The 16,099-nt window shown below is 40.6% G+C and overlaps 2 protein-coding genes across 2 annotated transcripts in view; one reads left to right on the top strand and one right to left on the bottom strand.

The window, feature by feature from the left end:
• The window catches only part of hmcn2 (hemicentin 2), a 117,316-nt gene extending 105,116 nt beyond the window's left edge, over positions 1-12,200 (top strand). The window contains exons 71-81 of the mRNA XM_067413505.1: positions 3,049-3,289; positions 4,615-4,674; positions 4,774-4,893; positions 5,237-5,371; positions 5,579-5,698; positions 6,697-6,822; positions 6,905-7,033; positions 7,230-7,541; positions 7,666-7,785; positions 7,907-8,033; positions 11,346-12,200. Of these exons, the coding sequence (XP_067269606.1) occupies positions 3,049-3,289; positions 4,615-4,674; positions 4,774-4,893; positions 5,237-5,371; positions 5,579-5,698; positions 6,697-6,822; positions 6,905-7,033; positions 7,230-7,541; positions 7,666-7,785; positions 7,907-8,033; positions 11,346-11,724 (1,869 nt within the window). The 3' untranslated portion in view covers positions 11,725-12,200. The remainder of the gene's footprint in view (positions 1-3,048; positions 3,290-4,614; positions 4,675-4,773; positions 4,894-5,236; positions 5,372-5,578; positions 5,699-6,696; positions 6,823-6,904; positions 7,034-7,229; positions 7,542-7,665; positions 7,786-7,906; positions 8,034-11,345) is intronic.
• LOC137038694 (uncharacterized) lies at positions 12,194-15,770 on the bottom strand. The gene has a single exon (XM_067413504.1). It carries the CDS (start codon positions 15,380-15,382, stop codon positions 13,994-13,996), a length of 1,389 nt encoding a protein of 462 aa, XP_067269605.1. The 5' UTR covers positions 15,383-15,770; the 3' UTR covers positions 12,194-13,993.
• Between the last annotated feature and the right edge of the window lie 329 nt (positions 15,771-16,099).

Below are 16,099 nucleotides of genomic sequence, written 5' to 3'. Positions count from 1 at the left end.
CAGGAGGCATCCGAAATGGATGCCCAAGCCACATCAGCTGGGTCCTCTCGATGTGAAGTAGCAACGGCTCTACTCTGAGCTCCTCCCGAGTGATAAAGCTTCTCACCCTATCTCTAAGGGAGCGCCCAGCCACCCTGCGGAGAAAGCTCATTTCAGCTGCCTGTATCTGGGATCTTGTCCTTTAGGTCATGACCAACAGCTCATGACCATAGGTGAGAGTAGGACCGTAGATTGACCGGTAAATCGAGAGCTTCGCCTTACCCCATATTCCCAGAGCACCCCCCCACAGGGTCCCACGAAGAACACAGTCGAATGCCTTCTCCAAATCCACAAAGCACATCTGGAAGGCTTGGGCAAACTCCCATGAACCCTCCAGCACCCTGTGAAGGAAATAGAGCTGGTCCAGTGTTCCACGACCGGGACAAAAACCACACTGCTCCTCCTGAATCCGAGGTTCCACTATCGGCTGAATTCTCCTCTCCAGTACCTTGGCATAGACTTTCCCAGGGAGGCTGAGAAGTGTGATCCCCCTGTAGTTGGAACACACTCTCCGGTCCCCCTTCTTGAAAAGAGGGACCACCACCCCGGTCTGCCAGTCCATAGGCACTGTCCCCAACCGCCACGCGATGCTGCAGAGGCGCGTAAGCCAAGACAGCCCCACAACATCCAGAGACTTATGGTACTCAGGGCGAATCTCATCCACCCCTGGCGCCTTGCCAACGAGGAGCTTATTAACTACCTCGATGACTTCATCCCGGGTGATGGATGAGTCCCCCCCAAGCCCTCAGCCACTGCTTGCTCAAAGGAAGACGTGTCGGTAGAATTGAGGAGATCCTTGAAGTATTCCTTTTACCATCCAACAATATCCCCAGTTGAGATCAGCAGCTGCCCATCTCCACTGTAGACAGTGTTGGTAGGGCACTGTTTCCCCCTTCTGAGGCGTCGAATGGTTTGCCAGAATCTCTTCGAGGCCAACCGATAGTCTTTCTCCATGGCCTCACCGAACTCCTCCCAGGCCCAAGTTTTTGCCTCCACAACTACCCGGGCTGCTGTCCGCTTGGCCTGCCGGTACCTGTCAGCTGCCTCAGGAGCCCCACAAGCCAGCCAGACCTGATAGGACTCCTTCTTCAGCTTGACGGCATTCCTTACTTGCGGTGTCCACCACCAGGTTCGTAGATTGCCACCTCGACAGGCACCGGAATGGTAAATGGTAAATGGACTGCATTTATATAGCGCTTTCAACAGACCCTATGGCCATCCAAAGCGCTTTACATGTTGCCTCACATTCACCCATCCATACACTCATTCATTCACCGACGGCGGTGTCTGCCATGCAAGGCGCCATCCAGCTCGTCGGGAGCAGTTTGGGGTTTGGTGTCTTGCTCATGGACACCTCGACACTTGGTCAGGTGGAACCGGGGATCGAACTACCAACCTTCCGGTTTGTAGACAACCTACATGAACCACTGAACCACTGCCGCCCCGGAGACCTTACGGCCACAGCTCAGAGCGGCCGCGTCGACAATGGAGGTGGAGAACACGGTCCATTCGGATTCAATATCTCCAGACTCCATCGGGATCTGGTCGAAGCTCTGCCGGAGGTGGGAGTTGAAGATCTCTCTGACAGGGGGTTTAGCCAAACGTTCCCAACAGACCCTCACAGTACGTTTGGGTTTGCCGAGTCTGTCCAGGTCCCCCCCCCCCCCCGCCATCAGTTCCAACTCACCACCAGGTAGTGATCGGTTGACAGCTCCACCCCTCTCTTCACCCGAGTGTCCAAGACATACGGCCGGAGGTCAGATGAGACGACCAGAAGTCCAATAACAGAACAACGCTCGGGTTCAAATCAGGGGGGCCGTTCCTCCCAATCACGCCCTCTCCAGGTGTCACTGCCCACATTTGCGTTGAAGTCCCCCAGTAGAACGATGGAGTCTCCAGTCAGAGCACTTTCCAGCATCCCTCCCAGAGACCCCAAGAGGGCAGGGTACTCTGCACTGCAATTTGGCCCGTAGGCACAAATGACAGAGAGAGACCTACCCCCGACTCGAAGGCGCAGGGAAGCGACCCTCTCGTTCACTGGGGTGAACTCCAACTCATGGCGACTGAGCTGGGGGACTATAAGCAAGCCCACTCCAGCCCACCGCCTCTCACCGTGGGCAACTCCAGAGTGGTAGAGAGTCCAGCCTCTCTCTGTGTGGTTCCAGAGCCCAAGCTGTGCGTGGAGATGAGCCCGACTATTTTTAGTCGGTATCGCTCGACCTCCCACACAAGCTCAGGCTCCTTCCCCGCCAACGAGGTGACATTCCACGTCCCTAGAGCCAGTTTCTGTGTTCAGAGATCGGGTTGTCGGGGGCCTCACCTTCGACTGTCACCCGATCCACTATGCACCGGCCCCTTATGATCCCTCCTGCAGGGGGTGAGCCCACAGGAGGGCGGCCCCACGTCGCTCTTTCGGGCTGAGCCCGGCCGGGCCCCACGTGGGAAGGCCCGGCCACCAGGCGCTCGCATATGAGCCCCAAGCCCGGGCCTGGCTCCAGGGTGGGGCCCCGGCTGCGCCATGCCGGGCGACGTCTCGGTCCTTGATTTTAAGTTGGTCATCTTAGTGGGCTTGTGAACTGCTTTTAGTCTGACCCGTCACCAAGGACCTGTTTGCCTTGGGAGGCCCTACCAGGGGCATATAGCCCCGGACAACGTAGCTCCTTGGATCATTCAGGAACTCAAACCCCTCCACCACGATAAGGTGACAGTTCAAAGAGGGGAAAATAGCATTTATTTTATATATAATTATTTAGCAACATTGTCTTTTACTGTCACTATGATACATTGAATGCATTCTTGCTGAATCGAGGCATCAATTTTATGCTTCTAGACCCTAAGACCTAGACCCTAAACTTCTGAGTGGTATTATATGTACAGTATATAATTAGAAAAGTAGTTCATAATAATTAACAAAATACATAAGTACAGTTAGAAACACTTTTAAAGGGATAGTTCACCAAAAAAATGAAAACTTGAAATGTATTTGTTTAATTATCTTCTTTTCATTAGGAGTTTGATGAGTCGTATGTGCAGACAGGATCTGGGCAGCTTTATTCCTGGTCCTCACAGAATCACATATGGGACGGGGCTCCCATGACCCTCCGCTGCAATCATTCTATGGTTTTTGAGGGGCCAGAGAATCGTCAGGGGCCCCTGCTGCAGCTCCTCAGACTGACAGGAATTAGTGGCACCTATAGTCTTTATACTCTCAGTCTGGAGTTCAAGATGACTGCCACCTTACTCATACCAGGTTAGTCCATGGTGCAGTTTCTCTTTTGATTATGCAAAATGGTGTTTTCATAATATACACAGTTACTGTTACTCCCCTCAAGGTAAAGGCTCAAGTCGTTCTTGGGTTTTACCAGGCATTTATTTGATGACAAAGCCACATTTCCACATTGCCGTCAGAACTGGTATAAATAAAACACAGAAAACGTAGATTAACTTTAAATTCTTGACATACTTGCAGAAAATACTAAACAAAATCACATATAAAACTAAAAAATAAAGGATACATCTATGCCATGTAAAAATAATATCGTAATCGACTGTGTTGTGGCAAAAATAAATGGACTCCGTTTTGTTACTAAATAAGAGACAAACCTTAGCCAATTGTCTTTATAAAGATCTATTTCTTGACAGAATGAGCTATACAGTCATACAGCCATCCTGAATATCTGCAGAGAATATCCCACCCCCCACCCCGGTCTTCAAAATCTCCCCCCTTCAGTGTTTGAGTTAAGGAGAATGCAAGGGTCAGAGTGACACAATTCTGCTGTGATAAAATCATGCCCCAAGTGTGGTTGGGAGGTTTTATGATTGTGCGTGAGAATGTGGGTGAGGTCTGGTTGGCATACATTTTATGAGGCAGATGTAGATGTAGATTTGATTTTGTGTGTGAAGATCAAATCTATGTGGATGCATTTAGCTGTGGCTGTGTGTGATTTAATTAGCCCTATCCGACACATAATGGTCCGGGAGAGTCTGACCCCCATGACCCCCCTGTTAAAAGGTGTTTTTGTATGGCAGAGACAGATGTTGACTTCTGTGTGAACTCATACATAAATGATAAAAAAAATTTCTAACAACTGTTACAAACACACATAAAACCACTAAATTACAAGGAAGGAAAAATATACCTCATTGGCCGCATGAACCAGAGAGGGTAAACTTGAGGTGTGTTTCATCTTCACGCTTCACTGATAATCTTACACTTTAAGAAACTTAAACTTTACAGTGTTCCAATGACTTTCAGACAGCACCATAGACTGTAACAAAATAGGACAGCACATATCCCTCTGATCATAGCGAGTGTACCCATACAGCCTCCATATAGCAATACATTATAATTTCCACACGGAACAAAAAATAAGTTCCCCCTCTTCGTTCACAAAGTTTATAAACAAAAATAAATAAACATAATTATTATTTAATTATTTGAAACATATGACTTTAAACCTCATTTTTAACTGTGAACCATATTGAACTGAAATATATGATGGCAGCTACAGAGACTTTTTTATAAATCAGAGCTCAATTAAAGATGACATGATCAGTTTTTAATTTCTTTTTTAGAGGGCGATGGAGAGACATGCCCAAAAGGTTTTGTCTTGGACACGGCATCTTACTGTGCAGGTATGTTCTCCAAAATCATATGCTGCTGCATACTAGCTAGAAAAGCCCACATTCGTGTCACAGAATGTGATCGGAATGATTTTTTGTTTGTTTTCTTAGATGAGGATGAATGTGCTGTTGACTCTTCTTGCTCACACTCATGTAATAATATCATGGGCGGTTTCTCCTGCGCGTGTCCGTCTGGATTCACCATCTCTCCCGAGTCAAACACCTGCCAAGGTCAGATCTATATTAGTCATTAATTCTCCAATTTATATCAGACATTTAGTCAAATTCACTTGTAAATGATTTGTTTTAAAATATGTTCCGGTTGAATACAAAATAAGCTCTATAAACATAATCTGCACTGCTTCTAGATCTTAACTTAAACTAAAATTTTCAAGATGCAGTATTTTGATGGCACTAGCCATAATAATGGTAAAAGGTTCCTAGATTATATCATAGGCCGTAAAAAAATATTATATCGGCAGAATAAACAGCAATCTAATGAAAGACTTCTTTTCTTTTGCTCAAAAAATAGAACACTTATGTACTGTGAGTTTTTTTTTTTTTTGTGATTCAGATATTGACGAATGTAGCCAAGGTTCCCACTTGTGTCACCCCAACCAGCAATGTGTGAACACTGTTGGGACGTATCGCTGTCAAGCAAAGTGTGGCCTGGGCTTCAAACCCAGTTTAGTTGGGACCAGCTGTGAAGGTTAGCTTGACTACTATATAAAAAAGTGTTTAATGAATGGAGAATTTATTCGTCTTTATTTACTGCTCAGGTCAACACTATGTAGAAAATTCATTGATATTTCAACCATGAAAATCCATATTATCATTTTTGTAACATGAATGTAAAAGTGATTTTTCTAGATATAGGAACCACTGATGAAGGTTAACTGACAGATTTTTCCTTCAGATGTGGATGAGTGTCAAGAATCAGCATTGTCTCCATGCCAGCAGCAGTGTTTCAATACTCTAGGCTCCTTCCGCTGCACCTGCCACCCAGGATACCAGCTGGTGGGACATCGCTGCCTGGGTCAGTGTCACTTTATAAAACTATATTGAATTACACAGGTTCGTTGGTGTTAGTTTTTGCAAAACAGCTCATGGAATTAATTTTTTATAAATTATAAGTTCTCTGACACCTTTCCCTAACCTTTAATAGTGGTAAAATACAATGCATGCAATATATGAACACAATAAGAACATTGTACTTCTTCTACATTCAAAATAAATAACTGACTAATACAAAATACTAGATAAAGATACCTAATATAAAGTGGAAGTGTGTATATTCTTATTAAATTGGCTTTGGGTGAAATTCTGGAGTTCTCTACATTTGGCAAAATGTATACAATGTGGACTATTATACTCTTTTGGTTGCTGAATATTATTCAGTTCTACTATTAAAATTGTATATTATATTTAATTTATTTGATTATAATGTATTTCAATTATATTTGAAATATTAAAAATAAACAAAAAATAAATAAAATTCTGTCATCATTTACTGACCCTTGTGTCATTTCAACACTGAATGACTTTATCTTTTCTGTGAAACATAAAATTAAATGTTTTAAAGTAAGTCATAAAGTTTAGGAATGAATAAATGATGACAGAAGGTCATTTTTTTCATCATTTGTTTTCTTTCTCAAAATTCTTTCAAAATAAAGTTAGGAGTAAATTTACTAACACTTTATTTTGGTAGTCCACTTTAGATTTTCTACTAACTAACTTTATTAAGTAACTAGTTACTAAGTAACTTTGCAACTGTCATTTTAACCTAATAGTTTACTACACACTATTAATGTTGTAATGGGAGTTAGAGGACATGCAGTTGAAATGTTTCTTATAGCTATTAGAATGTCTAAAATGGAACAAAGAAATAGTGTAACCAGAAATTGAAATGAATACAGATGCATATAATTATCGGATGATACAGGCAATATTGAGCTCTGTAGAAATCAACAGAATTAATACTGTAGCTTAGTAAGCTATTTTTTTCCTATGTATTTTTTTCTTGTTTATAATCAGATATAAATGAGTGTTTGAGGAATGTGTGTCCAGCACACCAGCAGTGCCGAAACACAGAGGGAGGATATCAGTGTTTTGACAGCTGCCCAGCTGGCATGACCACAGCGGAAAATGGCGTGTGTGTGGGTAAGGAGTCACTCAAATAAAACCCAGTTACTTTAACCAATCGGATCATTTGAAATGAGTCATGCCTTTTTGTCGCCTGCAGACATAGACGAATGCCAGGACGGCAGTCACATGTGTCGCTACAGTCAAATCTGCCAGAACACGGTTGGTGGGTATGGATGTGTTTGTCCTCGAGGCTACCGTTCTCAAGGCGTGGGTCGACCTTGCTTAGGTGAAGTTCATAAACATAATTAAGGAATGCTACACATATACATTTACAGTGCAATGTGATGTTACCAAAATAGTGGAAGTCAGTAGTGGACACTCACAGTTAAACTTAATGCATTTAAAATATGTCTAGCATTGTTAATAACAAATTTATACAGAACACAAAAATATATTTAAATAAGTAATTTTTGGCTTTGCAGATATTGACGAATGTGCACAGGTGCCAAGCCCTTGTGCTTTTCAGTGCCGTAATGTTCCAGGCAGCTTTCGCTGCCTGTGCCCTCCAGGGACGGTTCTTCTGGGTGATGGTCGCTCTTGTGCTGGGCTTGAGAGAGGACACATCTTTACCAACAGTACTCGGGTACAAGCCAGGCTGCGGCCCCAGCTGGTATCCACTTTAGAGAGACCTTACCTCACTCGCCTCTCAGTCCTACCGGAGCACCTCGGATCTTCACGTCGTCCCAGGCATGAATGCCCAGTTGGATATACCAGCAAGGATGGTACTTGCATAGGTGTGTAACATAATTTTTTGTGTAACATTTAATTTTATTTTTTATATTTTTTATTAATATATAATATAATACATAATATATCTAAATGATTTAACAAAAATATATATTTTGTTCTTTTACAAAGATATTGATGAATGTGCATTTAGAAAGCCTTGCCAGCACGAGTGCAGAAACACAATAGGAAGTTATCAGTGCACCTGTCCGCCAGGATACCAACTATTACCCAATGGCCGAACATGCAAAGGTGTGTGTTTTTATGCTTGATAATACTGATAAATGATAGCTTTCATAAACTCAGACATATTCCTATTTATAACGCTTTTTTTACATGCGATAAACAGTCAGAAAATTGAATTTTCTTGCAGATATTGATGAGTGCATGGTGCAAGGTGTCCAGTGTGGACCAAACCAAATGTGCTTCAACACACGGGGGAGTTACCAGTGTCTTGACACACCCTGCCCCACCAGCTACCAAAGAGGACGCAGTCCAGGGTGAGAACTGTTTGTAATGCAATTAATCAATGCCTCAGTAAAAGAATGACATTTCTGCAAAGATGAATAAAGTGTTCGGTAAGTCTCCATTTATTCTGACCCTTTGCTGCCTACCTGTCAAAAAGTCCAAAATCCATAATCATTTATCCATGATTAACATTAAATTCATTAACAAGGTTTCTTATTTTATTTAAATAAAGTAATAAAATGTGTTTGAACTCAAACAAATCAACAAACAGCAGTCTTGCAAAGGTGTCCCCTACTCTCTAAATCAGTGGTCGGCAACTGGCGGCCCGTGGGCCAAGAGTGGCCCACCAGCGATAATGTCTGGCCCGCGCCCGCATCTTCCGAATCTGGCAGATTGTTTTGATAGCAGCTGGTTCTGAAATATATCTGTCAGTGTAACAGAGGTGAGCTAATGAGAACTGTGCAGATAAACTCCCGTCATATCAAGAGACGCTCGTCTATGGCCAGTGCAATATGCAGCGTTGAGCCTCAACATTAGCGCGTCTGACTCCCGTGCAGAAAGACACAAGCTCGAACCCTGCTCAGAGCAGGCAGTGCGAATCTAGGTATATTAACATTCACTCACAATTAATTCTGCCTTCAAAAAAAAAATACGACAACGTTTTAGCAGCAATGTTTTATTTTGGGATAAATTGAGAGCTTTCAATTTGAAAAGTTCTGAAAGACATTCAAGAGTCTGTGGAATGGCTCGCTAGACACGCCTCTAAAAGAGCCGTCATAAAATGTGTGGTATGATGATAAAACGAACAGTGAACCATTGAAACATTTGCCTATATCGCGGGGCCTCAGCACAACACACACGTGAACAATAACAACACAAATTCACCTTCCTTTTTATCAAAAAATATTGACAAGACAACCAGCAAAAACCAGCATGCGTCGTCTCGTGGTGCCGTCTGATATTATATTCTTTACAAACAGTGACAACTTCGCTGCAGATTAGACACACCAGCTTTGCATTCACAAAACCAGGTAGGATGAACGCACAGATGTCTTCCCATTCTTCTTTGTATGCCCTATTTTAATTTTCCTCTTTAGACTCTTTGATAGTGCTATCTGAAATGTAAACATCACTCCTCCAGCACACAAACGATTTAAAAAAGTGCAGTGGAAAGTGGAAATAATAAAACATAGTTCATTAAGAGCATCACTCAAAAATGCCATTAATGGGCTTATTTAAATTCCTTTTTTATTTTCTGAGTTAATTTTATCCATTCCGCGTCTTCCATGGGGTCTGTACAAATTGGTGAATGAAGATTCTTGCCAGGTTACACATCACTAGGCGACTGCTTTATTAATTTATATTTTTTATAAGCTCACTACCAGTTACAAAAGACACTGTTAGAATATGTCAGGCAATTCTAGTTGTATTTTTAATTTATCTATTTCTTAAATTATCCCTTGACTATACTCTGGCCCGCCATCTAATGGTGATTGGTTTTTTTTGGCCGACCCCTGCCCTAAATGTTGATGATCAGATTTGCATCATCCATACCTCTTAGCACAATATACAAACTGTAATGGGTCTAACTTCTCAACCGCAACTGTCATGAGCTGTTTTATAACTTCCCTTTCCAATGCTTTCATAACTAATGAGGTCAATGCAATTGAGATGGAAGACTATAACAGAGTTTTGAGGATCCTGATCCAATGATGCAAGAAACAGTGAATGAAACACCACACCGAGTTGTTCTGAACAGAGATTTTGTTCTTTTACAGATGCCATCTGGTCCAGGAGCTTTGTTAAAAGGTGTAGCTTTCAGTTGTTTTATCACATTAAGAAGATACGGTTTCAGAGAGACAGAGGGACTCTGTGTTTGTTTAAAAGAACATGCTTAAAACAGGCTTTTCAAAGTGTGTAAAATGTTTCATTTGTCACTGTAGTTGTAGTAATCGTGAATCGCAATATTTATGATTCATTCAAAGTAATTCATGATGACTCTAGAGAGAACTTGTAAACCCCATTGTTTTTTTAATTCACAGGACTGGACACCAGTTAGTTTGCCAGGAGTTCTTTTTTATTTATTTGATGTTTATATGTTATTTCTCTGACTTCTCTTGTCTCAGTGGTTGGGTTTTATGGGCTGCTTGACCAAATAAATGAATTACATTCCTTTGACATGTCATTTTCTCTCAAAAATTATATCTGTCATTATTTACTTACCCTCATGTAAATTACAAACCCTTAACCCAATCTTCGGAAAACAAATGAAAATATTTTTGATGAAATCTGAGAGCTCTCTAACCCCTCCATAAACAGCAATGTAATTAAAACATTTTAAAGTCCAGAAAGGTAGTAAAAACATCATTAAAACAGTCCATGTGACTCCATTGGTTTAACATTCATTTTATGAAATACATTTTGTGTGCAAAAAACACTGGGAATACTACAGAAATACTACCTTTAAAACACAATAATACACACAGAAATACTACCTTTACACACAATAATACACACAGAAATACTACCTTTACACACAATAATACACACAGAAATACTACCTTTACACACAATAATACACACAGAAATACTACCTTTACACACAATAATATACACAGAAATACTACTTTACACACAATAATACACACAGAAATACTACTTTACACACAATAATACACACAGAAATACTACTTTACACACAATAATACACACAGAAATACTACCTTTACACACAATAATACACACAGAAATACTACTTTACACACAATAATACACACAGAAATACTACCTTTACACACAATAATACACACAGAAATACTACTTTACACACAATAATACACACAGAAATACTACCTTTACACACAATAATACACACAGAAATACTACCTTTACACACAATAATACACACAGAAATACTACCTTTACACACAATAATACACACAGAAATACTACCTTGTTTAAATTGCTGTCTATGGAGGGGTCAGAGAGCTCTCGGATGTCGTCAAAAATACCTTCCTTTGTGTTCCTTGCGTTGTGGTCTTACAGGTTTGAAACGTCATGAGGGTGAGTAATGACAAAATGTTCATTTTTGAGGGAACTTACCCTTTAAGTAATTGTTGTGTACATACTGGTCGTTCAATTTTTCTTAAAAATAGTAAAGGTGTTTGAAAATAAAAGTTTTTAAATGGTAAATGTTTTTAAAACTATTTTAAAACCAACCATGCATACAAGGAGAACAAATTTAAGTACTTGCCACATGCTTTTTCACAAGATTTATTTCCTTTTCTATATCATGGACACTCTTATTGACCTATATACATTCGCTGTCTTGCTTTTGACCCCAGGACCTGCTACAGACCCTGCACTTCCAGACTGGACTGTGGCTCCACAGGCTCTTTTCCCCTGCTCCAGTACAAGCTCCTCACTCTTCCTCTGGGCATACCAGCTCACCACAACGTGGCCCGTCTATCAGCTTTCTCAGAATCAGGTATTCTCCAAGACCACACATCCTTCACCATCCTGGAGCAAGGAGGAGAAAATGGAGAGAGGCCATTTGGCATCAAGGACGAAGCAGGAAGAGGCATCATTTTCACAGTAAAGCCTTTAGACTGGTCTGGCCTGGTGCAACTTCGAGTACAAGCCACTACGCTGTCAGAGCAGGGGCGCATAACCTACCAGAGTATCTTTATTATCTACATCTCCATATCTAAATACCCCTACTGAGTGTGCGATGTTGCATATTCAGTCCCTGATGTACTGTTGCTTTATGGGACATAGGAGAAGCATTAGTAAATGAACTCAATTCCCACCTATTTATGTGCCCTCTTGTGGAGTGGAATGTTGGATTCATGAATTATCATTAAGATAAATACATTGCACCTTTTAATATTACTTTTGTTTGAAAATATTGTAGTAGCTTTGAAATCTTGCCTGGACTCGTTTTCACCGTTGTGCAGGTAGTTCTGCACTTTCACGATAATAGTAATCCATCCAGTGTTAAATCTTCCGCAAAAATAGAGAGAAACATTTTTGTCAGACTTCAGTTTCAGCATTACAAGATCACCAGCTAGTTTCTTGCATTAAACTTAATTACTGATATGTTTAGATATATTTACCTAGCAATATTTTTCATATGTTGTATTGGTATGCTCTTGTACATTGAGTGTACTCGTGTGTGTATGTGTGTGCGTGTGTGTGCGTGTTTGAGATGTGTGTGAACATGAATATGATTGTGCCCTTTCTGCTCATGATTCCTTGAAACTAAAATGTAATTATAAAATTGTTCTTAAAAAACTGATATTTTCGTAAAGCAGACCCATCTTTTTGTCACTAAACATCATCCCTTTTTAATTGTCAGACAAAATATCTAAGGATATGCCTGCTTTAGAAAAGGATAAGTTAATTATTTTAATAGCCACAATTCTGTCAGGACCACTTGTCAAATATTATTGACAGTTAGCATACATTTCAGATTGGCAGTATGGTTCTGTTCTGGAAAAGAACTCCCTGCCACGCCTAGCATGGTTAAGAGCAGAGAGAGCAGTGATATCTCCCCTTAAGGTAAACAGAACAGAACCGATATAAGGTAGCGTAGCGATATTGTTAATGTTCTTAATGATAATAATTTAATGTAACAGCATAATTTGAGAAATTATTCTGATTTGAAGAGGAATGTCAGAAGGCCAAATCCTGATTGGACGACAGGAGGAGCTGGGGATGGAGAAGGGTAATTGGATCCTGAGCAACACGATATCTGCTGATAATACTGAATGGAACTTATATATAAATATGCTGTGATAGGCAGCTTATTCGTGTTCGTAGAAGTGAATCCGCTGATATGAGTTTGACTAACCTGACCTGCCAGAACTAACTCCACACATGATTTGTTCTAGATTAGATTAGATTAGATTAGATTAGATTAGATTTCTTTGCTGCTGAGCTTTGATTATCTGATTCAACCATACGAATAAGCAAAAATTTCACATTTGAGTTTCTTTTGTTGTTTTGCTGAAGTAAAAGTGTTACATTATCTTCTCCTGCATCCTATCCTGCAATCCAGAAAGGCAGCACAGCTCAAAGGGTTGTTTATTATTGAATTTGGGCCGGAGTGTCTTGTGGGCCATCTTATAACTTACTCTTATTGTTAGTTAAGTACCTACTAGAATTTTCAGGTGTGTAGGAATAAAATGAATACATAATCCCATCATAACCACTGTGGCTGAGTGAGTAAAACTGATGAATAATGTGTGATTTTGATTTTGAAAGTAAAAGCACTGCTACTCATGTTCATGTCTAGTTGTAAAAATATTTGAATGGATATTTGCATATGCCAAATTCACTTGTGAGCTAAAATGCCCGAAGCACATCAACATTTGTGTTGCCTAAACAAAATATGACAACAATAGGTTATTTATACACTGTTGCACTGGTTTCTGATTATATATCTACGATGACAATGATCAAACATGGCATTTTAAACAAGAGAAAAAGTCAGCTAACTTTATGAACATGAACTATGAGGCCTTAAACCATACAGAAAGACTGCACAATCTCTGTCTACATATTTTTAATTGGATAAAAAAAAAAAGGATTTGATATCGGGAGAATCATTTTCCAAATTTTAATTTTCCCAAAATACAGTGATTTATGCTTGAAGTTTGAATTGACATAACCATAGTGCAAATGCAATAATCGTTTATATCTCAGTTACTGATCCGTTTATTTTTATTTTGCAGAATAGTAAGTTATTTGCTACAAAAACTGTTATAACCGCTTTTGCAGTGGGCGGTCGGCTACAAATCGTGTTATTATTAGGTATGTTGCTATAAATATTAATTTTACTAACTTGCTGTTGAGACTAGCTAGTAGACATAAAAGAGAAAATGTCACGTTACTGGGTTTATATTAAGTGAACATTTCAATAGGGCTATAGTTATTTGAAAATATAAAATTTCAACACAATTTATGTTTTATTAACATTAATACAAGCATTTCAACTGAAACTGTTCAGGAAACCAGAAATTCTCAATGTCTGGTCAACATTCCTTATCAGATCTTGCTCAAAATCCCAGAGTCTTTTGTCTACAAACAGCTTGTCTTTGGTAAGATGCCCCTGCAGTGGGACTCTCACATGAACAATCCTACATACATCAAACGGTACATGGTAAACATCGCCATAATATTTCAAGGAGGAATGTACTGATGTTTGCTGCACCTTCCTTGGGTTGACAATCATCTTTGTGGGATTGTAAATGTTCTTTCGACCAGGTTCTCTGTAAATGTGCTCCATGATATTGACACCAGGAATATTATTCCATTCTGCTCGTTTGAACTTCCCACTGTCCTCAAACTGTGTTTTGGGGAATATGTGGTTCTCTATGAGGAACACCCCTACACTGGGATGAGCAGACTGGAGATCCTTCATAAGAGATGATAAATTGGTGTTTTTGTACGGCATGATGATCTCATCAATATCATTTAGGAGGACGTACCTGGATTGATACATGTGTCTGTAAATGCACTCATTAAGTGTTACTAACTGACCATAATAATGGACATCGCCCTTGTGCTTCTTGATGTTCCAGCCCGGGGACGGGTTCACAAACTTGTCGATAGGCCATGAAACAATCTCCAGTGTCCCCTCTGTTTCATAATGTTTTAAGAGCTTTTCCAGGTCTGGTCCACATTTGGTTTTATAGATGACCACGTGTTGTACACCCAGAAGCTTGTACATCTCCATAGTTTGAGCAAACTGCAGTACATTGTTGTAATCACCAAAAAGGTTGGAGATGCAAATGGTGAAGTCAAACTTAAAAGTATCTCTTACCACCTTATTTTGTATTGGCAGATGCACCATCTTGGGGTCAACTGAATCATTCTTTTCAGTTGTTATTAGGACATGTGTTGCATTTTGCGCGTGTTTACCTTTACAAATCACATCTGAAGCACCATACGGGAAGCTAAAATGATCTGTGTGTATCTGGACATCTGCTCGAACAGTTCTGCAGTCATGTTCAGTGTTGCAGTAAACACAGTAAAGTGGCTGAAGACTATTCCTCTTGATTATGCTGATGATTCGAATGACCCCGTCCAGTCTGTGGTCGATAAACGCAGACACCATGAAATGCTCTGAGCCTATGATGGGTGTTATTGAATTTAAATCCTCCTGGATTTTGAATGTGTCATTTGTTGGAGGAGCTCTTATTGTTGGAGGAGTGTGCATGTAATGTTTAGGACTGTCCGTGTATACCAAAACCATTATGCCAATAGCAGTGGCAATAAATGACAGTGAAAGAAGTGCCTTAAATCTGCCTTTTTCCATCTGTCCTTTAGGTCCTGTAGAAAAAAAAAGCCAAGAAATGTGTAAAAAACAATGCAACATAATAATAATTCATTACATTTTTATAGAGCTTTTCTAGGCACTCAAAGCGCTTTACATATAGAAGGGGGAATCTCCTCAACCTCTGCCAATGTGCAGCATCCACCTGGATGATGCAACGGCAGCCAGCTGAATGGTGGAGAGGAGACCGAGTGATGTAGCCAATCAGGATATGGGGATGATTAGGAGGACATGATGGACAGAAGCCAATGGGCAAATTTGGCCAGGATGCCGGGGTTACACCCCTACTCTTTATTGAAGGACATCCTGGGATTTTTAACGACCACAGAGATTGGGGACCTCGGTTTAACCATTCGAAAGATGGTGCTCTTTGTCAATACAGTGTCCCCATCACTATACTGGGGTGTTAGGACCCACACAGACCACAGTGTGAGCAGCAACCTAGTTTTCCCAGTTGGTCTCCCATCCAGGTACTGAACAGGCTCAGCCCTGCTTAGCGTCAGTGGGAAACCAGTCTTGGGCTACAGTGTGATATGGCTGCTGGCTATAAATATACTGAGATAAAAAAAAGTCCCTTTTGATACAGTTCAATCGAATTTCATCAGTCTTTTCTAACGCTATGGGGAAACTCAATTTTCTTCAAATACTGAAGCATGACTGGTTCACATCTGTGCATTTGCAAAGACAACTGGCTGACTCTAAAGAAGACATGACAGGAGCCAAGAAGACAAGACAAGGAAAATGTATTTCTAAAAGAGC

Source organism: Pseudorasbora parva, chromosome 13, assembly GCF_024679245.1.
Source record: "Pseudorasbora parva isolate DD20220531a chromosome 13, ASM2467924v1, whole genome shotgun sequence".
In the NCBI taxonomy this organism is placed as follows: Eukaryota; Metazoa; Chordata; class Actinopteri; order Cypriniformes; family Gobionidae; genus Pseudorasbora; species Pseudorasbora parva.
This window is presented reverse-complemented; position numbering and strand designations above follow the sequence as displayed.